The sequence below is a fragment of the Gorilla gorilla genome, chromosome 20 (assembly GCF_029281585.2).
Source record: "Gorilla gorilla gorilla isolate KB3781 chromosome 20, NHGRI_mGorGor1-v2.1_pri, whole genome shotgun sequence".
In the NCBI taxonomy this organism is placed as follows: Eukaryota; Metazoa; Chordata; class Mammalia; order Primates; family Hominidae; genus Gorilla; species Gorilla gorilla.
Genome location: NC_073244.2, coordinates 57,326,084 through 57,350,921, shown reverse-complemented (window position 1 = coordinate 57,350,921; position 24,838 = coordinate 57,326,084). Strand labels below are relative to the sequence as shown.

At 55.1% G+C, this 24,838-nt stretch overlaps 1 protein-coding gene across 2 annotated transcripts in view; it reads left to right on the top strand.

The window, feature by feature from the left end:
- The window catches only part of SYMPK (symplekin scaffold protein), a 48,043-nt gene extending 23,222 nt beyond the window's left edge, over positions 1 to 24,821 (top strand). For both annotated transcript variants that reach the window (XM_019016087.4, XM_063701464.1), the window contains exons 10-27: positions 1,487 to 1,641; positions 4,876 to 5,026; positions 8,695 to 8,899; positions 10,085 to 10,235; positions 11,084 to 11,319; positions 12,368 to 12,449; positions 12,663 to 12,776; positions 13,909 to 14,056; positions 14,952 to 15,112; positions 16,404 to 16,512; positions 16,807 to 16,907; positions 17,434 to 17,524; positions 18,792 to 18,893; positions 22,158 to 22,345; positions 23,317 to 23,493; positions 23,694 to 23,789; positions 24,088 to 24,420; positions 24,574 to 24,821. In XM_019016087.4, the coding sequence (XP_018871632.2) occupies positions 1,487 to 1,641; positions 4,876 to 5,026; positions 8,695 to 8,899; positions 10,085 to 10,235; positions 11,084 to 11,319; positions 12,368 to 12,449; positions 12,663 to 12,776; positions 13,909 to 14,056; positions 14,952 to 15,112; positions 16,404 to 16,512; positions 16,807 to 16,907; positions 17,434 to 17,524; positions 18,792 to 18,893; positions 22,158 to 22,345; positions 23,317 to 23,493; positions 23,694 to 23,789; positions 24,088 to 24,420; positions 24,574 to 24,711 (2,738 nt within the window). In that variant the 3' untranslated portion in view covers positions 24,712 to 24,821. The remainder of the gene's footprint in view (positions 1 to 1,486; positions 1,642 to 4,875; positions 5,027 to 8,694; positions 8,900 to 10,084; positions 10,236 to 11,083; positions 11,320 to 12,367; positions 12,450 to 12,662; positions 12,777 to 13,908; positions 14,057 to 14,951; positions 15,113 to 16,403; positions 16,513 to 16,806; positions 16,908 to 17,433; positions 17,525 to 18,791; positions 18,894 to 22,157; positions 22,346 to 23,316; positions 23,494 to 23,693; positions 23,790 to 24,087; positions 24,421 to 24,573) is intronic.
- The last annotated feature ends 17 nt before the right edge of the window (positions 24,822 to 24,838 follow it).

Below are 24,838 nucleotides of genomic sequence, written 5' to 3'. Positions count from 1 at the left end.
CAGGTAATCCACCCGCCTCAGGTGATCCCCTGGTTGCCTCAGTACATGGGATCAGGAGGCACATGGTGTCCCATTGTTGGAGATGTTAACTTTGAACGCTTGGTTAACACAGTATCAACCAACTTTCTCTAGTGTCAAGTGCCATTTTTATCTTTGTCAGTAATAAGCTGGGGGAGATATTTGAAACTATGTAAAATACATGTTTCTCTTTAAACGTTCACCCAGTGGTTTTTTTGTGTTTTTTTTGTTTTGTTTTGTTTTGTTTTGAGACAGAGTCTCGCTCTGTTGCCCAGGCTGGAGTGCAGTGGTGCAATCTTGGCTCACTGCAAGCTCTGCCTCCTGGGTTCACACCATTCTCCTGCCTCAGCCTCCCGAGTAGCTGGGACTACAGGTGCCCGCCACCCGCCTGGCTAATTTTTTGTATTTTTTTTTAGTAGAGACGGGGTTTCACTGTGTTAGCCAGGATGGTCTCGATCTCCTGACCTCGTGATCCCAAAGTGCTGGGATTACAGATGTGAGCCACTGCGCCCAGCCTCACCCAGTGGTTTTAACATCCAGTGATGATTGTTGCCTGAGTCTATTATTCTATACTGGCTCCAAAGAGATTCCTTCTACATTTATTAGTTGACATTCTGCTGTAAGGAAGAACTTTCTGTTCTTCTTCCCACTTATTATCAGGAATAAGTTGTTTTGAGCATTTCACTTACTTACTAGCATGACAAGATGTTCTAGACTCCTCTTGTACTGTCCTTGCCCCAGCCCTGGAATCAGTCTTTCTTTTCAAGGAAACCTGGTTTCCTTTAAGTGGGGAATAGTTTCAGAAGTCAAGGTCTGAGCACCAGGTGTGCCCTTAGCTACCGAGTGTACATTCCTGATAGCCATTACCAAAGTGCCTTCTAAAAAACTGCACCAGGCTGGGCGTGGTGGCTCGTGCCTGTAATCCTAGCACTTTGGGAGGCTGAGGCAGGTGGATCACCTGAGGTCAGAAATTTGAGACCAGCCTGGCCAGCATGGTGAAACCCCATCTCTACTAAAAATACAAAAAAATTAGCTGGGCCTGGTGGCGCACGCCTGTAATCCCAGTTACTTGGGAGGCTGAGGCAGGAGAATCACTTGAACCTGGGAGGCAGAGGTTACAGTGAGCCGAAATCATGCCATTGTACTGCAGCCTCGGTGACAGAGCAAGACTGTCTCAAAAAATAGTAATAATAATAATCTCTTCTTAGAGTTTATGATAAGCTGCAGGGGTGTGGCTTACTCCCATTTCCCAGATCAGGAGATCTGAGGTCCAGAATGAGTCAGGTAGTTGCCCAGGGTCATAAAGTGCTTTGGCACCAGAGGCAGAGCTGCAGCCTGGATCTTCATCCGCTGTTTGCTCCTGTTTGCTGAGGCTGACTAGAGGCAGGGACCACCTGGGCACCCCGGAAGGATGGAGGGCCTGCTGCTCTCTCTATAGCCAGCATCTTGTTCTTTTCCCTCATCCCAGAGCCCAACCTGGGGGAGGATGATGAGGACAAGGACTTGGAGCCAGGCCCATCGGGGACCTCGAAGGCCTCGGCGCAGATCTCCGGCCAGTCAGACACGGACATCACAGCTGAGTTCCTGCAGCCTCTGCTGACGCCTGATAATGTGGCTAATCTGGTGAGGATGGGTGGGGAGCGTTTTCCCCCTGGGCAGGAAGGAAGGATCTCCTCGGTCTTTTCACCTGCCTCCACTTCACACCGTCCACCTCTTCCAGAGTACCCTCCTAATTAATAAAGAAAAGGGGTTTAATTGGCTTACAGTTCTGCAGGCTGTATAGGAGGAAGCGTGGTGCTGGCATCTGCTTAGCTTCTGGGGAAACCTCAGGAAGCTTCCAATCATAGTGAAAGGTGAAGGGGGAGCAGGCATCTCACGTGGCAGAGCAGGAGCAAGAGAAAGGGAGTGTTAGGGGGAAGGGAGGTGCCACACACTTTTAAATGACCAGATCTTGTGACAACTCGCTATCCTGAAGACAGCACCAAGCCATGAGGGATCTGCCCCCATGATCCAAGCACCCCCCACCAGGCCCCACCTCCCACATCGGGGATTGTAATTCAACATGAGATTCGGGAAGGAACAAATATCCAGACTACATCAGTGAGCCTCAGGCCTGGGTATGCAACCTGCTTCTGATCATCCTCCTTTTGGACATCCCAGGAGCACCTCAGACTCATGTGGCAGAACTACACTTTTCCACTTTCTCCCCACGCTCCTCTCCAGGCCCCTCCCAGTTCCCAAACTAGAAACTTGGGAGTGAACCTCTTTTCCTTCTCTCCCTAATCCTTGCCCTCTTTTCCACCCCTGCAGCACTTACCCTGGGCCAGGCCCACCCTTTTCACCTGAAGCCCAACCCTCACTTGCTACCTGGCTCCAACTTCCTTCAAGTAAAATTTAAGTTCCACTTGCCTTAGTCGGCCATCTTTGATCTGGCTTCTGTTAACTTGTTTTACCTTTTGTCTTTTTTTTTTTTTTTTGAGGCAGAGTCTCACTTTGTCACCCAGGCTGGAGTGCAGTGGCGCGATCTCAGCTCACTGTAATCTCCGCCTCCCGGGTTCAAGCGATGCTCTTGCCTCAGCCTCCCGAATAGCTGGGATTACCAGCGCCCACCACTGCGCCCGGCTAATTTTTGTGTTTTTAGTAGAGACAGGGTTTCACCATGTTGGTCATGCTGGTCTGAACTCCTGACCTCTGGTGATCCGCCCACCATGGCCTCCCAAAGTGCTGGGATTACAGGCATGAGCCACCATGCCTGGCCATTCTACCTTTTGTCTTATCACACTAGGAATTGACCTTTTCAGTTTTGCCATGAAGTTGCTCATCAACATTTATAAAAATGCCTGCTATTCATAGTATAAAATACCATATGTTTGTAATGTGCCCCTTTTCTGTTGCTACTACTATGTCCAATCTTGCAAAATATTTGCTTGTTTTCAGTCATCTCAAAGAACTAGCTCTTTGTTTTGTTCATATTCTTTTGGCACTTTTTCTGTTTTATTTCTGTTGCCTTTATTTCTTTCCTGCTACTTTCTTTGAATGTTTGTCCCCACGGTTTTAAGTGATTGGCTCATTAATCTTTAGTTATCTTTTCCAATGTAAGCAAGCATTTAAGGATTTGATTTTCCATCTGGGTACTATTTTAGCTGTATTCCACAATTTTAATTTATAGCAGTTTCATTGTCTTTCTGTTCTAATTAGTTATTACTTAGTGTGTGCATTTAAAGTTCACTGTGTAGCCTTGGCAACATAGCGAGACCCTGTCTCTACAAAAAGAAAAATAAAAAAATTAGCCGGGCATGGTGGCATGTACCTGTGATCCCCGCCACTGGAGAGGCTGAAGCAGGAGGATTGCTTAAACCCAGGAACTTGAGGCTGTAGTGAACTCTGATGGCGCCACTGCACTCCAGCCTGGGCAATAGAGTAAGACCCTGTCTCTAAGAAAAATAATACATTTTTTTTTTTGAGACAGAGTCTTGCTCTGTCGCCCAGGGCTGGAGTGTAGTGGCGCAGTCTCAGCTCACTGCAAGCTCTGCCTCCCGGGTTCACGCCATTCTCCTGCCTCAGCCTCCCGAGTAGCTGGGACTACAGGCACCTGCCACCGGGCCCAGCTAAGTTTTTTGTATTTTTAGTAGAGACGAGGTTTCACTGTGTTAGCCAAGATGGTCTTGATCTCCTGACCTCATGATCCGCCCGCCTTGGCCTCCCAAAGTGCTGGGATTACAGGCATGAGCCACCGCGCCCGGTATAAATTTTTTTTAAAGCTTCAAATGTATAGGAAGTTTGAAATTATCCTTTTCCAGCCTGGGCAAGATGGTGAAACCCCATCTCTACTAAACATACAAAAATTAGCCAGGTGCGGTGGCAGGCACCTGTAATCCCCGCTACTTGGGAGGCTGAGGCAGGAGAATTGCTTGAATCCGGGCGGCAGAGGTTGCAGTGAGCTGAGATCGTGCCACTGCACTCCAGCCTTGGGGACAGAGTGAGATTCCGTCTCAAAAAATAAATAAATAAATAAAAATGAAATTATCTTCTGTTACTAATTCCTGACATCCATGGATGTTCTCTGTTAGGATTCTGGGGGGTTTCTTGTTTGCTTGTTATTTGAAGTCAATTCCCAGTCCTTACACTCTTCACTGAACCTCTTTTTGCTTGCTTGCTTTCTTTCTTTATGAATGAGATGGAGTCTTGCTCTGTCACCCAGGCTGGAGTGCAGTAGCGCGATCTCGGCTCACTGCAACTGCTGCCGCCTGGATTCAAGCAATTATCCTGCCTCAGCCTCCTGAGTAGCTGCGATTACAGGCACATGCCGCTGCGCCTGGCTAATTTTTGTATTTTTAGTAGAGACAGGGTTTCACCATGTTGGCCAGGCTGGTCTTGGACTCCTGACCTCAAGTGATCTACCTGCCTTAGCCTCTCAAAGTGCTGGGATTGCAGGCATGACCCACCGCACCTGGCCTCTTTTGTTCTCTGGACAGGGTGCCAGCTCTGCTGCTTCTTAGCCTTCTCCCATGGTGTTTCTCTACGGGGAATACACACCCCTCCCACCTCAAAACCTTGTCCTGTATTATGCTGACTCCTGCCCTCCCCTCAGTTCTCAGCCTAGGTGCTTCTTGCCCAGGGAGCCCTTACCTTGCCTGGCTCCTGCTGTGGCTCACAGTGCCCTTCATGTTCCTCTCTCAAGCACTACACTATATAATTATTTGTTTTCTCTGTGACTTCCCCAAGAGGCAGGGCCCCAGGAGAGCAGGCCCAAGTTGGTCTTAGGCACTGCCATTTCCCCAGTATTGGCATGGGCATGGAAAGAATGCTTGTTGAGTTAATGATTAAGGAGAGGCTCTCTTCCTGGGCATCCCACAGGTCCTCATCAGCATGGTGTACCTGCCCGAGGCCATGCCAGCCTCCTTCCAGGCCATCTACACCCCCGTGGAGTCAGCAGGCACGGAAGCCCAGATCAAGCACCTGGCTCGGCTCATGGCCACACAGATGACAGCTGCCGGACTGGGACCAGGTGAGTGTGTCCTGGCCCTAACCTGGGCCAGGGATTGGCACTTGTGGCTTCTGGGTTCTCCTTACTGGAAGAGCAACTTCTCGTGGTGCAGTTGAAAATCATGTGGGAGCTAAGGTGTAGATAATGACAGGTACCACAGATAGATGGCTCAGTGTTTTTAAGTCCTGGGCTTTGGAATCCAACAGACCTGGGTTTGAGGTTTGAGTTGAATCAGATCTCATCCACTTAATAGCTGTATGACTTTGGTCAAGTTAGTTAACCTCTCTGAGCTTCATAGTTTTACCCTGTTTTAACAGTACTATTAATGTGTAATACACATAAGTGAAATGCAGAACTCTTAATTATAGACCTTAGTGAATTTTCACAAAGTGAACACACCAGTGTAACCATCACCCGGATCAAGATACAGGTTAAATATCCCTTATCCAAAATGCTTGGGACCAGAAGTGTTTCAGATTTCAGACCTTTGGATTTGGAGTATTTGCATATACATAATGAGGTATCTTAGGGATGGGACCCAAGTCTAAACATGAAATTCATTTATGTTTCTTATACACATAGCTCAAAGGTAATTATATATGATATTTCTTTTTTTTTTTTTTTTTTTTTTTTTTTGAGACAGAGTCTCGCTCTGTTGCCTAGGCTGGAGTTCAGTGGCGCAATCTCGGCTTACTGCAACCTCTGCCTCCCAAGTTCAAACGATTCTCCTGCCTCAGCCTCCCGAGTAGCTGGGACTACAGGCACTTGCCACCATGCCTGGCTGGCTTTTGTTTTGTTTGGTTTTTTGAGACACAGTCTTGCTGTGTCACCCAGGTTGGAGTGCAATAGCATGATCTTGGCTCCCTGCAACCTCCACCTCCCGGGTTCAAGCGATTCTCCTGCCTCAGCCTCCCAAGTAGCTGGGACTACAAGCGTGTGCCACCACACCCAGCTAATTTTTGTATTTTGTATTTTTATTTTTTTGAGACGGAGTCTCACTCTGTCGCCCAGGCTGGAGTGCAGTGGCGCAATCTCAGCTCACTGCAAGCTCCGCTTCTCGGGTTCACGCCATTCTCCTGCCTCAGCCTCCCGAGTAGCTGGGACTACAGGCGCCTGCCACCAGGCCCGGCTAATTTTTTGTATTTTTAGTAGAGACGGGGGTTTCACTGTCTTAGCCAGGATGGTCTCCACCTCCTGATCTTGTGATCCACCCGCCTTGGCCTCCCAAAGTGCTGGGATTACAGGTGTGAGCCACTGCACCCGGCCCTAGTTTTTTGTATTTTTAGTAGAGACGGGGTTTCACCGTGTTAGCAAGGATGGTCTCGATCTCCTGACCTTGTGATCCGCCCACCTTGGCCTCCCAAAGTGCTGGGATTACAGGCGTGAGCCACCGCACTGGACCTGTAATATTTCTTAATAATTTTGTTCATGAAATGATGTTTTGACTGCCATCTATCCACACGAGGTCAGGTGTAGAATTTTACACTTGTGTTTTGTTGAGACTCAAAAAGTTTCGGATTTATAGACCATTCATTGCCACTGTAGAAATTTCCTCCTTGTTCTTCCAGAGATGCCTCAGGGCATTGAACTCCAGAGATAACCAGTGTTCTGATTTCTGCCTCCATAGACTAGTTTTACCTATTCTTTTTTATTTTTTTATTTTTTATTTTTTGAGACAGATTCTCACTCTGTTGCCCAGGCTGGAGTCCAGTGCAATGGCACAATCTCAGCTCACTGCAAGCTCCACCTCCTGGGTTCACGCCATTCTCCTGCCTCAGCCTCCTGAGTAGCTGGAATTACAGGTGCCTGGCACCATGCCCAGCTAATTTTATTGTATTTTTAGTAGAGACGGGGTTTCACCGTGTTAGCCAGGATGGTCTTGATCTCCTGACCTTGTGATCCGTCCGTCTTGGCCTCCCAAAGTGCTGGGATTTCGGGCGTGAGCCACCGCGCCCAGCCCTAGTTTTACCTATTCTTGAACTAAACTAAATAGGATCACAAAGTCTGGTTTCTCTGGCTTGCCATATGGTTTTTTGTGTTTTTTTGTTTTATTTTTATTTATTTACTTTTTTGAGACGGAGTTTTGCTCTTGTGGCCCAGGCTGCAGTGCAGCAGAACTTTCTTGGCTTACTGCAACCTCTGTCTCCTGGATTCAAGCGATTCTCCTGCATCAGCCTCCCGAGTAGTTGAGATTACAGGCACCTGCTGCCACCATGCCCAGCTAATTTTTTGTTTTTCGCTGTTTTTTTTTTTTTTTTTTTGAGATGGAGTCCTACTCTGTCGCCCAGGCTGGAGTGCAATGGCACGATCTTGGCTCACTGCAACCTCTGCCTGCTGGGTTCAAGTGATTCTCCTGCCTTCCAAGTAGCTGGGATTACAGGCATGTGCCACCATGCCTGGCTGATTTTTTTTTTTTTTTTTTGTATTTTTAGTAGAGATGGGGTTTCACCATGTTGGCCAGGCTGGTCTCGAACTCCTGACCTCAGGTGATCCACTCTCCTCGGCCTATTAAAGTGCTGGGATTACAGGCGTGAGCCACCACGCCCAGCCTGCTGTACATTTTTGAGATTCTTCATTGTTGTCGTGTGAGGTACTAGCTGGTTTTTTATTGCTCAGTAGTATTCTGTTATATGAATATACAGTCATTTGTTTATCCACACTGGTATTGATGGACCTGTGGCTTCTTTCCAGTTTTTGGCCATTGGGAATAAAGCTGCTGTGAATATTTGTGTCCAACTCTCTTCATGTACACATGCTGTCATCTGTCTTGAGCATATACCAAGGAGTGGAACCGTTGGGTCATAGGGTGTGATCAGTGCTATTAAAAACTGCTACAGGCTGGGTGTGGTGGCTCACACCTGTAGTCCCAGCACTTTGGGAGGCTGAGGCGGGTGGATCACCTGAGGTCAGCAGTTCGAGACCAGCCTGGCCAACGTGGTGAAACCCCGTCTCTACTGAAAACAAAAAAATCAGCTGGGTGTGGCAGTGGGTGTCTATAATCCCAGCTACTCCAGAAGCTGAGGCGGGAAAATGGCTTGGACCCAGGAGGTGGAGGCTGCAGCGAGTCAGGATCAAGCCACTGCACTCCAGCCTTGGTGATGGAGTGAGACTCCGTCTCCAAAAAAAACAGCTGAGGGCTGGGCACAGTGGCTCATACCTGTGATCCCAGCACTTTGGAAGTCCGAGGCGGGAGGATCGCTTGAGCCCAGGAGTTCAAGACTAAGCTGGGCAACATATGGAGACCTCATCTCTACAAAAAAATACAAAAATTAGCTAGGTATGTTGGCATGCGCCTGTAGTCCCAGCTAGTTGGGAGGCTGAGAGGCTGAGGCAGGAGGATTGCTTGAGCACAGGAGGTCGAGACTGCAGTGAGCCCTGATTGCACCACCGTACTCCAGCCTGGGTGACAGAGTGACACCCAGTCTAAAAAACAAAAACTGCTCATCATGTTTCCAAAGTGGCTGTAGCATTTGCTGCTCCCCCCAGCAATGAATGGCATTTCTAGTTTGAGCCTCAGTTGTATTGAAAAGTGGGGATAAAAAGAGTACCCACTCCAGGACAGTGTTGTGTGGATTTAAACAAGGTTTTGTGTGTACAAGGCTCAGAACAGAGCCAGGCACACAGGAGGTCCTCGGGTTGGAGCAGGTGGGTCTTATGCACTGGGTGTCTGTTTGCTGCCTCCCCCTCAGGTGTAGAGCAGACCAAACAGTGCAAGGAGGAGCCCAAGGAGGAGAAGGTGGTGAAGACAGAGAGCGTCCTGATCAAGCGGCGCCTGTCAGCCCAGGGCCAAGCCATCTCGGTGGTGGGTTCCCTGAGCTCCATGTCCCCCCTGGAGGAAGAGGCACCGCAGGCCAAGAGGAGGCCAGAGCCCATTATCCCTGTCACTCAGCCCCGGTGAGTCCTCTTCTGGGTGCTAGGGCAGGACAGGAGCCCTACCATGAAGGTCTGGTTCTCAGCTCGTGTGTGTGTGCGTGTGCATGTGTGTGTGTGTGTGTGTGTAAGTGAGAGGCAGACAGAAGGAAGTCTGAAATAGGTTCTCTCTGACTCCCGAGTCAGTGCCATAACCACTAAGCCTTTGCTGTTCTCTTTCCTGTAAAAAAAAAAAAAAAAAAAAATCCTTTTTTATGTCTAAAATTGGGATAATGATAGTATCTTTCTCATAAGGATCAAAGAAGAATTAAATTAGTTCGTGGTAATGGTGATGGTTAGGTAACTAGATACTCGAGTGAAAAGTGATTGTGATTGTCAAGAATTTCGCATGGTTCCTGATGTGTAGTAAATGCTACTGGCTGTCATCATCATTGTCCCCATTATTACCTCCCTTACACACCACAAAATCCAGCCAGTCCCGGCCACCCACGTCTTTTTATTTTTTATTTATTTATTATTTTTTTTGAGTCGGAGTCTCACTCTGTCTCCCAGGCTGGAGTGCAGTGGCACGATCTCAGCTCACTGCAAGCTCCGCCTCCCGAGTTCATGCCATTCTCCTGCCTCAGCCTCCCGATTAGCTGGGACTACAGGCGCCCGCCACCACGCCTGGCTAATTTTTTGTATTTTTAGTAGAGACGGGGTTTCACCGTGTTAGCCAGGATGGTCTCGATCTCCTGACCTCGTGATCCGCCTGCCTCAGCCTCCCAAAGTGTTGGGATTACAGGCGTGAGCCACCGTGCCCAGCCCCAAGTCTTACTAACACAGCTGAGTGGGATCTGCTACCCTCCGAGCTCTCTTCTGCTACCCTCACCCCTCCTCCACTCGTGCCCACAAGTCTGTTCCCACCTAAGGACCTTTGCCTGGAGAGCTGGTCCCCCAGACATTTGTGTATCTTGTCCCTGCCTCCGTTCAGATCCCCACTCACAGAAGCCTTCCGTAAGACGCCCTCTGCAAAACCAAAATAACATTCTCTTCCTTCCTCTTACCCACCGCCACGCCGTGCCTCAGAGACACAGAGGAACTGAAGAGGCAGCAGGGGGATGGGGGCCATCTCTGTTGCCTACCTAGTCCTTGAAGTTGGGAGAGTCACCAGACAGGCCTGTGCTGCAGTCTGGGTCACTGCATCTCTGTCACTGCTCTTCCACACAGGCTGGCAGGTGCCGGTGGGCGCAAGAAAATTTTCCGTCTCAGCGACGTGCTGAAGCCCCTTACCGATGCCCAGGTGGAAGCCATGAAGCTGGGCGCTGTGAAGCGGATCCTGCGGGCTGAGAAGGCTGTGGCCTGCAGCGGGGCAGCCCAGGTGTGCGCCTGCCACCCCCCACCCCATCCTTCCAGTCCCTCTACCCAAACATCTACCTCACATCCAGCAAAGAGTCTGGCCCTGGCGTCAAACCTCCCTGGCTGCGGACCCCAGCTCTGCTGCCCACAGCCGCTTCTCCAGATCACTCCCATCCTCCATCAAACAGAGACAGTAGCAGCAGCTCCTCCCGGGTGACGAGGAGGAAATGTGCAATGAGCACAGGCACTCAGGTGCACAGGGCGGGTGCTGGGAGGCCTCTGCAAGTGAGGGCTGCTCTTGTGGTCTTGGTTCTTCACGGTTGTTAACGTTCTTACTGTTACTATTTAGCTTTAGAAATATACCTGGTTCTCTGTCCTGATTCTGCCACTTGCTGGCACTATTACCTTCAAAGAATGGGGAAAAGTGACTTTTTCCCCATTCTGTGAAGTTAATTGTTGATTAGCCAGTAGTATAGGAACATACTCCCTGAGCTGAAAAATATTTCCGGGGAATCCAGATCCAGTACTCTTCCGTGGCCATCACCTGCACCCCATCCCTCTCTTCAAAGGTGACAAAGGCACAAATGAGGGGAATCTTTGAGGATCTTTTTCTGTGCACTTAAGTACATGGGTGCTGCTCCTAGAAACTAATTTTTATTCTGTGATGATTGATCCCAACCCTGGTACCCCCACCCCCCGACACACAAACGGGACCTTCCTAGGCATAAGGGTCCTCGGCTGGCCTTCCTCACTTCACTCCTTGTCTGCTCTGAGAGTTCCTGCGTCTGGGTGGGAGCAGTCGCAGGGCACGATTGCGGAGTCCCTGGATTGCCCACCCTACACTGACATGCTGGCTCACCCTCCCACCAGGTCCGCATAAAGATCCTGGCCAGCCTGGTGACACAGTTCAACTCGGGCCTGAAGGCGGAGGTCCTGTCCTTCATCCTGGAGGATGTGCGGGCCCGCCTGGACCTGGCCTTCGCCTGGCTCTACCAGGAGTACAACGCCTACCTGGCCGCGGGTGCCTCGGGCTCCCTGGACAAGTATGAGGACTGCCTCATCCGCCTGCTGTCTGGCCTGCAGGAGAAACCAGACCAGAAGGATGGGTGAGGGGGCTGACCCTGCACCCTCCTGTCCCCGAGAGGCTCCCTCTCCTGGTGCTGCCCTCCCTTTCTGATTGCGACCACCTCCCTCTTCGTCACCCCCCGAGTCAGTCCTCCTCGCACCCATCCCAAGTCTCCTCTCCTCCCCCTCTGGAGGCACGTTCAAGGTTGTAGTTTTGCGTGTGGGCTCCAGGTCGCACTCCCTGAGCTGTTCCCCAGCTCTGCCACTTGCTCTGAGCTTGCTCTGAGTGGCTTTGTCACTCCCTCTCTCTGCCATTTTCCCATCTGTAAATAACAGTGCTCACCCATGGGCCTGGAGATAGACTTCTCTACACCCCATTCACTACCTGAGTTGGTTCTGTAGCTTCCTCCCTATCCGTGGCCTCCAGCTTACTCATCTATCCTCCACACAGCAGCTCCAGGAACATTTTATTATATAAATCCTTTTATTACTTCCCCACAAGGAACCTTCCATGGTTCTCCATTGCTCTTAGGATAAAACACAGCCTCCTTACTGTGACCAGTGAGGCCTTATGTGACCCAATCTCTTTGGCTTTACCCCCCGAACATTAGCCACATTGGCCTTCTGTCTGTTCCTCGAACATGTCAAATTCAGGGCGCTGGTGCTTCCTGTTCTGTCCACCTGGAATGCTCTTCCCTCAACTCTATGTGTGGTTGGCTCCTTCTCCTCCACCAGTGTACTCATCTGTAACTTCAAAGTGGCCTTTTGAGGCCACCATATCTAAAATACCCACACCCTTCTCCACCCGCCATCGTTCCCTCCCATTCTTATGTTCAGTGAATAAAGTTAGGAATCCCTGTTTGACAAACGGAAGAAATGAGTTTCAGAGAGGTGCAGTCTCTGCCCAGATCATCCAGCCGCCAGCTTTTGAACCCTGTTCTGTTCACCTCCAAAGCTTTATAACCAGGGGCTTGAACAAGCAGCCCCTGAGGGAGGGCCTGCTGGCCCTGAGCTCCTACAATTCAGCAGGGCCCGGGAGCCAGGCGGCCTCTTCCTCTGCAGCCATGGCCCTCCCTCCATCTCTGGCAGGATCTTCACCAAGGTTGTGCTGGAGGCGCCACTCATCACAGAGAGTGCCCTGGAGGTGGTCCGCAAGTACTGCGAGGATGAGGTGAGGACAGGCCCTGGTCACTGCAGCCTGGGGCAGGGGACAGGGCCCTGCCCTGAGGGGTCTGAAGGGCACACAGTCTAAACCTTGTGGCCGGGGGTTTTGTGAGGGACCGGGCCCTTTTGTCCAGGTACCTGATCAGAGGCAGGCAGGAGAGACAGAGCCCAGAGGCACACTCAGGTGGGCTGAGCTCGGGTCCCTTTCCTTTTGCTGCAGAGTCGCACCTATCTGGGCATGTCCACTCTTCGAGACCTGATCTTCAAGCGCCCGTCCCGCCAGTTCCAGTACCTGCATGTCCTCCTCGACCTTAGCTCCCATGAGAAGGACAAGGTGATCCCCTCCTCCACTTCCTGGCTGCCCTCAGCCTGCAGCTTGCAGAGGCCGCCTCTATCCTGAGGAACCAGCCCAAGGTCTTCCACGCTCCCTTGCAAGTTTCTCTGGGCCCATTCCCTTCTTTCAGTGGTTTTTTGGCTATTGCCAGGTTTCTGTCTGTTTTATTTTCATTTTCAGTGGCATCAAGCTGCCTAGAAACCAGGGTTACCGTGCCTGAGTCTGCCTGCAGTGTGTTCACACACACACGTGCGCTTGCCCTCCTGGGAAGGGCAGTCCCACTCTCGCTCTTAGTCCACCCGTGGTGGCCAGCACAGGCTCCTCGTGCAGCCCAGTCCTGTGCCGGGGCCTGAGGGCATTGCCCAGCCCAGCAGGGGAGCCGGTATGGCCTCAGCCAGCAGTGAGGACACAGCGTGCTCAGCAGCTGAGCAGAGCAGTGTGTGGCTGCCCTGGGGAGGGAGGGGCCGACCATGTGGTTGTGGGGTGGGCAGGGGAGGTGTTTCAAGGAAGGCTTCTTTCAAGGAGGGGACATGTACGCTGAGACCTGGAAAATCAGTAGCTGGGTGTGCTCTAGACAGAGGGGACAGATGTGCACGTGCTGTGGTTGACAGCGCCTTTGACCCATCATTGCCTGCAGCCTTTTGCCCCAGCCCTTGCCGGGTAGCGTTTTCATTCATTCAGCAGACCTTCATCTCACACCCCTGGCCATGGCCATGTGCTGCTGCTGGGGTCAGAGTGCCCAGGACCAGACCCTGCCCTCACGGCTCCCGGCAGATGATATCTGAGTGAAACAGGGTTTAGCTGGCAGTAGGCGTTCTAGGGAGACTTGGCAGGGAGTGGCACTTTTAAGGAACTGAGGAGCCCTCCCTCTGCTTGGAGCTTAGTGAGCAAGGCAAGGAGCAGTGACGGGCAGATGGGCTGGAGAGGCAGGCAGTGAGGTGGTGCTGCGGGTCCGGCCCTGGCCAGGGTATCTGCCTCCTGCACTGGGGACCAGCCCTGGGCCCTGGTAACAGCTGGCTGCCCCTTCTCAGCCTCGGGCTTGTTTTCACGTGAGTGTTGCCATGCTCGCAGGAATAGCTGTTCTTCCTCTTACCTCTTCCCTGACCCTGCCCTTCTCCATCTTCCTCCTCAGGTGCGCTCCCAGGCCCTGCTGTTTATCAAACGCATGTATGAGAAGGAGCAGCTGCGGGAGTATGTGGAGAAATTTGCCCTCAACTACCTGCAGCTCCTGGTGCACCCCAACCCACCGTCTGTGCTGTTTGGAGCTGACAAGGACACAGGTTGGGCGCAGGTTATCAGATGCATACTGAGCGCTGCTGTGTCGTCGCTCTGGGCCCTGCGAGCAGAGGGGATGAGTGGGGAAGCCACTCGGACACCAGTGACGGGAATGGGCAGGACTGGGACAGCCACCTGGGGCTGTGGGAGTCAGGGTAGGGGGCATCTGGCCCAGCCTGGGGGGTCAGGGAGAGAGATCTGGAGGACAAGGAGAGCCAGCCATCGGTGGGGCCTGAGGAAGGACCAGGCAGGGCCATCTCAGGCAGGTTCCCTCAGCAGAGCCCTGGATTACAGACAGGTAGACTCAGACCCTGAGTAAATGGACCATTAAATGGGAAGGCTTGGGGCCATGATAGGGCAGCACGGGAGGCCTGGCCCAGGTGCCAGGAAGCATTCCCAGGAGACGCACAGCCTTCGGGAGGCCCAGAAGCTGAGCAGGTGCCGTGGACCAGGCAAAGAGGAGGGTGGATGCAAAGGCAAAGAGACCAGGGCCCTCGGGACTGTTAGAATGGGTATGTGACCAACATGGAGGGCAGCAGGGCAGCAGTGGGCTGGGGCCACCCCATACAACACCTGGCAGACAGTGTGAGGCAGGGAGCTGGGGGTTTATTCTGAGGCTACAGGGCAGGCGTGGCTGGGCTTGGAGCCGGAGAGGGACAGGGTCAGGATCGCACTTTAGAAAGATCCTTCTAGTTGGCTTGTGTGTTGGCAGTCAGGGGAGGCTGGAGGTGGGAAGTCCTGGTCCCCGCCATTTCCCTGCCCTAGAACAATTAGCTCCCCAGCCCCGGCTCCCTTCTCTGCCCTCCCCGGCTCCACTGCCCAAGAAGGGACAGTTCCTGAGGGTCCGAGGGGGTTGGAGAAGAGTGTGGGCCAATCTGATGCCCGCTCCTGCCCTGTCAGAGGTGGCAGCACCCTGGACGGAGGAGACAGTGAAGCAGTGTCTCTACCTCTACCTGGCCCTCCTGCCTCAGAACCACAAGCTGATCCACGAACTGGCGGCCGTGTACACCGAAGCCATCGCCGACATCAAGCGGACGGTGCTGAGGGTCATTGAGCAGCCGGTGAGGCCCCTGAGCCCACCAGGCCCTGCCCACCCACGGGCAAGGCTGTGTCCCCAGCTCCAGCTCTTCCCCAACCTGCTCCACCTCAGAGTGTGCCAAGCCCGAAGGGTGGTCACCCCGGGCCCACCGGGGCTGTGTAGCTTGCAGGCGGTCCGCATGTCACTCCTGAGGAAACATCAAGTGGCCCGGCAGTTAGGAGCCTGGAGCTGATAGACCTGGGTTTGCGTTCACTTCTCGCTTTCTCACTGCGACCTTGGGCCCGTCAGTAAAAATGGGGAAGACGTTCCAGTCCCTCCACGCTAATGCAAGGAGTCCGTGAACTCAGGCACATAAACCTCTGTGTTACTGTCACTTTATGAGCTGGCCTTCCCGGTGTTGCCAACGGGACTCTTTAGCTGTCATTACATAAACATAAGTCCTTCCTGCCCCTCTCTCTAGAGGCACAGGGCTGCCCACATGAGAAGCAGCTCAGTGACAGACTAGCACCTGAGATTAGAAGGTCTGCTCTTCCAGTTTGCAGCAGGATTTGAAACCACTTTTTTTCTTTCTGCCCCTGACTTTTGGATTACAGAACATTTTCTTGATAAACGGGAGAGAGAACTGTATGTTAATCCCCACCTATCTGCCATTTGGGTTCAGTGGGGCCCTTACCTGGAAAATGGGGATAACAGGCTTGTAGTCAGGAGGAAACAGATTTTTAGCCCCATTCTCAAGGTGGGCCAGCTGTGGAAAAGTGATCTCACTTTGCAGAAAAGTGATCTGGCAGGGCTGTGAGCTTCTCGAGGGCAGAGACAGTCGGTTTTAGTCAGGAGCGTAAACGTTACTGGGCAAAGGTGGAGCCTGGCCCTGGCTCCTGTTTGGCATTCACCGCGGGGCAGGCTCAGGAAGCAGCAGCAGGTGGGGCCTGGTCTGGGCCCGCAGCCAAGCCAGCTGCGCCCGAGAAACCGAGTCACGAAGCGGGTGGGTGGAGCCGGAAACATCTTCACCAGTGAACGAAGCACAGGGTGGGCATTCGAGGTCAGGTCAAGTCTGAGCCACAGAGGAGTGGCCCGCAGGAGGACAGCCCAGCCGGGGCTGGGAGCTGGAGCAGGCCCATGTCTGGAGAGGCTGCAGGGAGATGCCAAGGTTCCTCTGGCTCTCCTGCCCTTCCCCACCTTTCCCCCGCCCTCCAAACCCTGTCACCTCAGTCTCACCCTAGGCGCCAGCATGCCCCGCAGCCACCCTGCCGGCAACACCTGAGCCTCCCCTGAGCTCTCACCCTGGGTCTGGTCATCCCTGTCTCTGCCTCTAGATCCGAGGAATGGGCATGAACTCCCCGGAGCTGCTCCTGCTGGTGGAAAATTGTCCCAAGGGAGCAGAGACACTGGTCACACGATGTCTGCACAGCCTCACAGACAAAGGTGACCCTGGAGACCCCCACCTTTCATGGCTTTCCTCCCTCTCCTTAGCCTTCCCCGGGCCCTGGGGATCTGAGCTGCTGGGTCCCCAGATGGTCGTACCTTTTGCGGGTCTGTGCCTGTCCTAGGGCCTCAGTTTCTCCATTTGGAACAGTGTGGTGCTAATTGCACGTGAGCAGCCAAGGGCGAAGTTGCCATCCCTTCCTGCACACCCGCCTGCTTCTCTTTCCTGGGTGCCCACCCTTTCCCACACTCCCCTCCGCCTCCAACTTGGTGCCCCCTGCTGCTTCCATGCAGTCCCACCCTCCCCAGAGCTGGTGAAGCGGGTCCGGGATCTCTACCACAAGCGACTGCCAGACGTCCGCTTCCTCATCCCGGTGCTCAATGGGCTGGAGAAGGTATGGAGCTGGAGGCCCGTTTGTCCCTGCTACCTGGGACATGTGGGATTGGGAGGGGCAGGGCAGCATGTTGCTTAAGCAGCAGTTGAGCCAAAGGCACATAGCAGAGGGCAGAAGGCACCTTGCCTGTGGTCAGAAGTCATGGAAGCCGCCGACACCTGGGTACCCCGGAAATGCAGAGCAGCTCCTGGCCTCATTTGCATGGGCACCCAGGTGTCAATGGCTCTGCTGCTTCCTCCTCTACCTCAAGCAGGTCCCTTCCCCTCTTTGAGACTCGCTTTTCTCCTCTGTCAGACAAGGATCAGGATGCCTCTTGGGGGCACACACATGTGACATGCAGGGGGCTCAGATGGGGTGAGAGCTGGGGAGAAAGCTCCGCCCTGAGGGTGTGGTGAGGGTAGGAGGGGCTCAGTGTGCCAGAGCTTGCCCTCAGCTCCCCAGGGCGAGCAGGAAGGGGTGGCTTGTCTAGAAGGGAAATGAGGGTGTATGTGACTCAACTCCCACCCCCACCACCTTCTCCCTGTAGAAAGAGGTGATCCAGGCCCTGCCTAAACTCATCAAACTCAACCCCATCGTGGTGAAGGAAGTCTTCAACCGCCTGCTGGGCACCCAGCATGGTAGGTGATGCAGCCTCCTCCCCACCAAGAGGCCCACCCACCCCAGGTGCTGGGGCAGAAGGCAAGGTGCAGGCACCCCCCTCAGGGAGAGAGGGTACATCCTGCTCCCTGGGACACCAGCTGTACTGGACATCTCCATGTGTCCCGGAGCTCCCAGGCCACCCTCTGGGATGTTTTTATGATGGTTTCATTCACAGCAGGGGCAAGACCGTGGAGCTGGGGGCGGAGGCTCCAGCAGCATCTTCCCTTTTAGGATCTGGCCACACACCAGCCCCTCTCAGGCCCGGCTCCAGTCTGGCCCCTCCTCAGATCTTGCCCGAATCCCTCAAGCTGTGGGCCAGGGGCATTTCGTTTTGACACAGTCAAAAAGAAACAAAACTTGAGGCCAGGCGGGCGGATCACAGGGTCAGGAGATCGAGACCATCCTGGCTAACACAGTGAAACCCCGTCTCTACTAAAAATACAAGAAATGAGCCAGGCGTGGTGGCGGGCGCCTGTAGTCCCAGCTACTCGGGAGGCTGAGACAGGAGAATGGCGTGAACCCGGGAGGCGGAGCTTGCAGTGAGCCGAGATTGCGCCACTGCACTCCAGCCTGGGTGACAGAGTGAGACTCCATCTCAAAAAAAAAAAAAAAGAAGCAAAACTTTCAACTTAGAAAAACTAGCAAGGGATTCTTCGCCCTTACCCCAGTGGTTGGTGCTAGAGAAAAAATGGAGGATGTCTGTTCCACGCAGACCCTGGTGGTTTAAAACACACATATAGATGGCTCTGGGACCATCAAAATAGCAGCAGCAAAGAGCCACTCCACCAGCCTCCTCCCCTCCACTCCCCCAGGCCCCACACAGCAGAAGGCTCCAGCCACTTTTTGGAAGCCTGTAGCCTGGCTCCATCTTGCCCTGTGCCACAAATGCCCATGACCCCCTGTGCCGCGTTGGAGTCTATGTTGGGGACCACACGAGGAGGTGGTCCTACCCTGCCCTCGGGGGTACACAGCCCAGGGGCAGAGAGACCCAGCCGTGACACACGCTACCCAGGGTGGGAGCCCAGGATGGGGAGGAGCACACAGTGGCAACCTCACGCTGCCTGAGGGCTGCTGCTGCCTTCGGTGTCCCCTTTTTATGTTGTCAGTCGCTTCCCCTGTTCCAGCCCTGAAAGCAGAGGGCACCTCATCTTTGCTCGCAGCTCCCCCGATCTGGGGAACTCAGACCCATCTCTTCACTTATGCGTCCGCACTGTCTTCCCCCACCCTTCCTCCCGCCCGCTGCAGGTGAGGGAAACTCAGCCTTGTCCCCGCTGAACCCTGGAGAGCTCCTGATAGCATTACACAACATCGACTCCGTGAAGTGCGACATGAAATCCATCATCAAAGGTGAGGCGCTTCCCCCCCACTCCAGTGGCCTGGCCCCTGCGACGCCAGGGCAGGACCTCAGTCACCCACATGCCCCCACTGGAATCTGCCAAGTCAAAGACTGTCACTCACAGCCCCACCTCAGAGCTCTGGAGAGCCACCTCCCTCCCTCCCTCCTTTTCTTGCCTCCTCTTCCCTCCCTCCCTCCCTCCTCCTCCTTCCTTCCTCCCAGGTTTTACCCTTTACAACCCACCTTTTTCTGCCTCTGTCTAAGGCACTCTGATGTACCTGCTGTGTGCTGGCACAGAGTGGGCCTAAAGCAGTCGGGTAGCCCCACCCCTAGCCCCGAGGAACAGAAGAAAGCAGGGCACACCGTGAGTGGTAGTCAGAGGCGCAGCAGCAGGGCAGACCCAGGGCTCCAGGGCACTTGTGGGCCAGGGTAGATGAGGCAGGAGAGCTTGCCTGCAGGGCGGCAGGGTTGGTGACGAACTGGCCGGCTCACGATGGCCCCCACTCACTGAGCACTCTGCGCTGGGCTCTCCCTGAACGCCTACGGGCCTGAGCCTGCTGGTTCGCCACTTGGTGGGTATGTTCACTTCCATTGTGTAGACAGGAAATGGAGGCTCCAGAGAGGTTAGGTGACTTACTCAGGGCCACGCAGAAGCTAAGTGGTGTGGTAGAAAAAACAGAATCTGAAGTGAAACGGACCAGGGTGGGAATCCCAGCTCCGCCAGTTCCGCGTCTAAGAACCACCTCCCCTGAGAGCGCCCACCCCTCCACCCCTCCTGAGCAAGGTTTCTGGGCCAGGAGCCATCCTGTCCCACGGAGCTGGACACCCTCACTGTCGCCCTCTATACTCAGAAGACTGCTGTCCTTTGATTTCTCTTCTCACCCTCAGACGGGAAGGGGCTTCCTCTCTGTGCTGCTTACTTTCGTGTTCTGGCTTGAAACAGCTTTTCAGTGACTTACTTCCTAACCTTCTTCTGCAAGTTCTCTGAGAAACGTTTAAGATCAAGAGAGGAGCTTATGGAAATGTCAAACCCACATTAAAACCCAGGAGGCACCAAGGCCTCTCATGGGAGACCAGCAGGGAGGAAAGATCTCCAGGCTCGTAGGCCAGGGCTGTGGTCTTCACATTCCCCGACCCCTTTGGTGATCTGAGGAAAGTTCTAGCCCATTCCCAGGACAGTATGCTCATATTATTTGCATACAGTTTGAGGGGGTTCACACATACGCACACACACCCCAAGGCCATTTGTGGACCCAGATTAGAAGCCCTGAGGATCCTAGGTCCGGAAGAAAGGGCCTTGTCGGAGGCCACACAGGCCACCAGGAGCCAGGCCCCTGAAGATCCTCGGCCCAGGAGAAAGGGCCTTGCCAGAGGCCACACATGCCACCAGGAGTGAGGCCCCCAGAGGGGTCAGCAGGGCCTACCCTACACCACCCCACCCTTCAACACGCCCAGGCGTGCACGCTGCAGGCTAGACAACCCTCCAGCTGGTGTCCCCTGCACCCAACCCAAGTTTTTCTCCTGCTCGGGCACCAGCAGTCTTCCTGGTTGCACTCTAAGCTCCAGATCACAAAGTCCAGTCCTTTTGTTGTGCACCGTTCACTCCCCCGTAGACCACCCTGTTCCTCTGGGGAGCTTGTCTATAACTAGACCCACTCCTGGTAGTCCAGCATTAAGAAAAGTCAGCACCTCTGCTCACCCATATCCATCCTGGGTAGTGCTGGGGACGCAGGAAAGACAGCCCTAGCCCTGTCCTTCCAGGGCTTACAGTCCAGGGAGAGACAAGAAGTCCCTGGCCAGTAACAACTGAGAGGGGTGGCCTGGGACTGGGCAGCCCAGAGGGGCCATGTAACCCAGCCTGGGTGTGGGACATCAGGGAAGACTTCCCGAAAAAGGGGACACTCAGGCTGAGACCAAGGAAGGATGAGTAGGCGGCAGCAGCAGGAGACTGCAGGGACCGAGGGAGGTGCTTGCCAGCTGGTTCTGGACCTGGGGGACGAAGGAGGGGGCCTGGTCAAGAGAGGAGGTCAGGCTGTCGCCATCGGGAAAGGTGCCCCTGGGGCCTGCCCACAGGAGTCTCGCAGGCCGAGGTGGGAATTTGACCTTGTTTCTTGAGGGTCTCTGGGAGGCGAGTCAGGTCTGAGCTTTCCAAAGCACCCTTCAGGCTGCTATATGGAGAATGGATCGGAGGCTCGGGGGAGGCCCAGGTGGGGGGCTGGGGCAAAGCCAACAGGGAAGGAGGAGGGGAGGGGTGATTCTGGAGCCTTGGGGTGGCTGAGCGGGCAGGACCAGTGACCACCTGGCCCTGACGAGGAGCAGGGGCTTCCTCGGTTTCTGGCAGGTCCTCGCCTCCACTGTCTGCTCTGCCCATTCAGCCTCCTCCCCACCTGTCTACGCCCCCCCCCCCCCTTAGAGACCCCACCCCTGTTCTCCATTAGCCTCTCAAGGATTTGGGGGATTGGGGTGCTCTTCTGGCTCAATAAAGACTTCCTGGTTGACACTCACATGGCAAGTGGTGTTTGGGGAAGGGCTTCAAAGGCAGCTCCTGGGGCCTCCCATTAGCACTGTGGATTGGGGCACAGCCACCCACTCGGGGAACAGACCCCAGGGCCTGCCTTCGTGGGTGCTCGTGCTGTGCCAACCCTCTGGGTCCTACTGGTACTGGTACTGGCACTGGCACTGGGTGTTGAGTCGGGGGGTCATCGTATGCCCCGGCCCCAGCCTCCTCTTGTCCCTCCCTTCGCTATTACTCTGATTGTGCCCATATGCCCCACACAGCCCTTAGCCTGGCACCCCCCATCTTCCCAGCACCAGCGCAAGCCCTGTATCCTTGTCAGGACTGGGTGGGCAGTCCCTTGGCCCTCTGACAAGCTGGTCTGTGGACTGCTGTTCTCTCTGGAGGGGCTGGTAGAAGCCAATAGCTGCCTTCCCTCCCTAGCAGGGGTGGGGGGCCCTGCCACTCCCCCAGGGCTTGGCAACACATCTTTCCCAAGGTCGTCCTTAAAGTGAGGGGCCACGGGTTCCCTGTTCCACCCATTTTGGGGCTTCCTGGAGTTGGATGTCTTCTCCCTTGAACCAAGCCTGCAGGTTTTCCAAGGGCGGGGCTGCAGTGTGCCTTCTGCTGGGTGGGGGGAGTCTCCTGTCTCCCGCAGGGGCTTTAGAAGTCAGGGCTTTAGAAGTCTTCCCCTCACACGGGCAGACAGCAGGGCCGGGACTCCCACCTCCCAAGGGGCAGCTGGGCAGAGAGGACAGGCCCACTCTCCGCCTCCTCGCAGCCACCAACCTGTGCTTTGCGGAGCGGAACGTGTACACGTCAGAGGTGCTGGCCGTGGTGATGCAGCAGCTGATGGAGCAGAGCCCCCTGCCCATGCTGCTCATGAGGACCGTCATCCAGTCCCTGACCATGTACCCCCGCCTGGGGGGCTTCGTCATGAACATCCTGTCCCGCCTCATCATGAAGCAGGTAACCCATTCCCGGCCACCCCGCCTCCAGGCTGCAGACAGCAGCTTCTAGCCTGCTTGCCCTCCCCTTCCCCTGCCTGACCCTGGAGGGAGCCCGGTGGAGGACAGCAGGCTCTGCTCTACCTCCTGCCAAGAAAATAGCAGTGCTCCAGGGTGTATGACTGGGCCAGCTCCCAGGTGATGAGGGAGGGCAGCTGGGTGGTAGGAGCTGTGGTAACCCTCAAGGGGTGTGCACCTGGGAGAGGCATGGCTGCTCCTCACCCTCCACCGCTGTGTGCCCAGCCAGGATGCATCCCAGAGCTGAAAAGTGGCCCAGTTTTTTAAGAGGTGCTAGAAATGTGGGCTTTAGAAATACCACGATAAGGCCAGGTGTGATGGTCCACACCTGTAATGCCAACTCTTTGGGAGGCTGAGACAGGAGGACTGCTTGAGCCCAGGAGTTTGGGGCTGCAGTGAGGAAGAAACGCGCCACTCACTGCACTCTAGCCTGGGCGGCAGAGTAAGACCATCTCTCAAAAAAAAAAAAAAAAAAAAACGAAAAAACAAACGCCGCAGGACTAATGTCGCCCCCTGGAGGCTGCCGTGAGAATGTACATGTGACCCAGGACAGGTCCCGGCACCGGCACGGACCTCCGCTGTTTAGCAGGGGTAATTTCGCCCCCTGGAGGCTGCCGTGAGAATGTCATGAGAGGTGCTCCCGCAGCACTTAGCCTGGGCCTGGCCCAGGGGGAGCTCTGGTAAAAGGCGGCTGAGTTTTCTTCCACCCCCTTCCCAAGTTGCCCTCATGGTCCAGCCGCCTGGATCGGGAAGACAAAGGCCTCTGGAGGGAGGTCAGGGCTGCTTGTGGCCCATCCAGAGGAATCTTGGATGGTGGGATTTGGGCATGGTCTTGGCAAGGTCTTTCTCCCAGTGTCAAGGCTGAGGGGGATGCCTGTGTGCCTCTCCCGACGGCTCCCTCCCTCCCTGGTTCAGGTGTGGAAGTACCCCAAGGTGTGGGAGGGCTTCATCAAGTGCTGCCAGCGCACCAAGCCCCAGAGCTTCCAGGTCATCCTGCAGCTGCCGCCCCAGCAGCTGGGAGCCGTCTTTGACAAGTGCCCGGAGCTCCGGGAGCCCCTGCTGGCCCATGTCCGCTCCTTCACCCCCCACCAGGTACCCCTTCCCCCCACCCAGGGTGTGCGGTGGGCGGCCCCCTGGGTCCCTCTGGTTGGTGGGGACTGGATGGAGGCGGACACAAGAAGGCCCTGCACTGCTGGGAGCTCTGGGGGGTTAGGGCCCCCGGACCTGAGGTGTGCAAGTGGGGTCTCTGTGCCAGAGCTGCCCCCAGCGCCCCCTTCCTGCTCTCCACCCAGCAAGCTCACATCCCTAACTCCATCATGACCATCTTGGAGGCCAGCGGCAAGCAGGAGCCAGAGGCCAAGGAGGCGCCTGCAGGGCCCTTGGAGGAGGTGAGGGCCCTGCAGCCCACCCATCCGGATCCCCAGACTCCCACCCCATACCCCAAGCCAGCAAGGCTCACCATGGCCTCCTCCTGACCCCGAGAGACTCAGGCCACCCCTGCCTCTGGGCCACCCGTCTCCCAGGGGATGCGCCTGCTGGGAGTTGGGGGTCTGGGGGACAACTGCCCCTTCCTCCCCATGCTCTTGGTGAAGAACTCAAAGACCACCTCAGGGTGGTTCCTTCTCTTTCCGGCCGTCCTCTGAGCCACCCACCTCTGAGCTTCTGTGTGGCCCTCCCTATCCCCAGGATGACCTGGAGCCCCTGGCCTTGGCCCCGGCCCCAGCACCCCGGCCCCCTCAGGACCTCATCGGCCTGCGGCTGGCCCAGGAGAAGGCCTTAAAGCGGCAGCTGGAGGAGGAACAGAAGCTGAAGCCGGGAGGAGTGGGAGCCCCCTCCTCTTCCTCCCCCTCTCCCTCTCCGTCGGCCCGGCCGGGCCCGCCCCCGTCAGAGGAAGCCATGGATTTCCGGGAGGAGGGGCCTGAGTGCGAGACCCCGGGCATCTTCATCAGCATGGATGACGACTCGGGGCTGACCGAGGCCGCGCTGTTGGACTCTAGTCTCGAGGGCCCCCTACCCAAGGTAGGGAGAGCAGCCTCCGCTGCGAAGGAAGAAGCCGGATCTGGGTCGGGGTGAAGGTGGGGGAGGGGGGGCCATCAGGGGGCAGGGCCTGAAGGGGAGCGTGGAGGTGACCGCGCCCTCCACCCGGCTCCCCTTTCCTTCCCGGGTCACCAGGAGACGGCAGCAGGCGGGCTGACTTTGAAGGAGGAGCGGAGCCCCCAGATCCTCGCACCTATTGGAGAAGATGCTGTGAAGACCCCCAGCCCGGCTGCCGAGGACGCCAGGGAACCCGAGGCCAAGGGGAACAGCTGACGGGGCTCGAGGGGGAAAGGGGGTGGGACAGGGACGCGGGGCTGGGGGACGGGGCGGGGCTTGACCTGCGGGTGCTTTGCCTTAAAAAAAAATTAAAGATGTGAACCTGGGCAAGTTACTGAAAAGA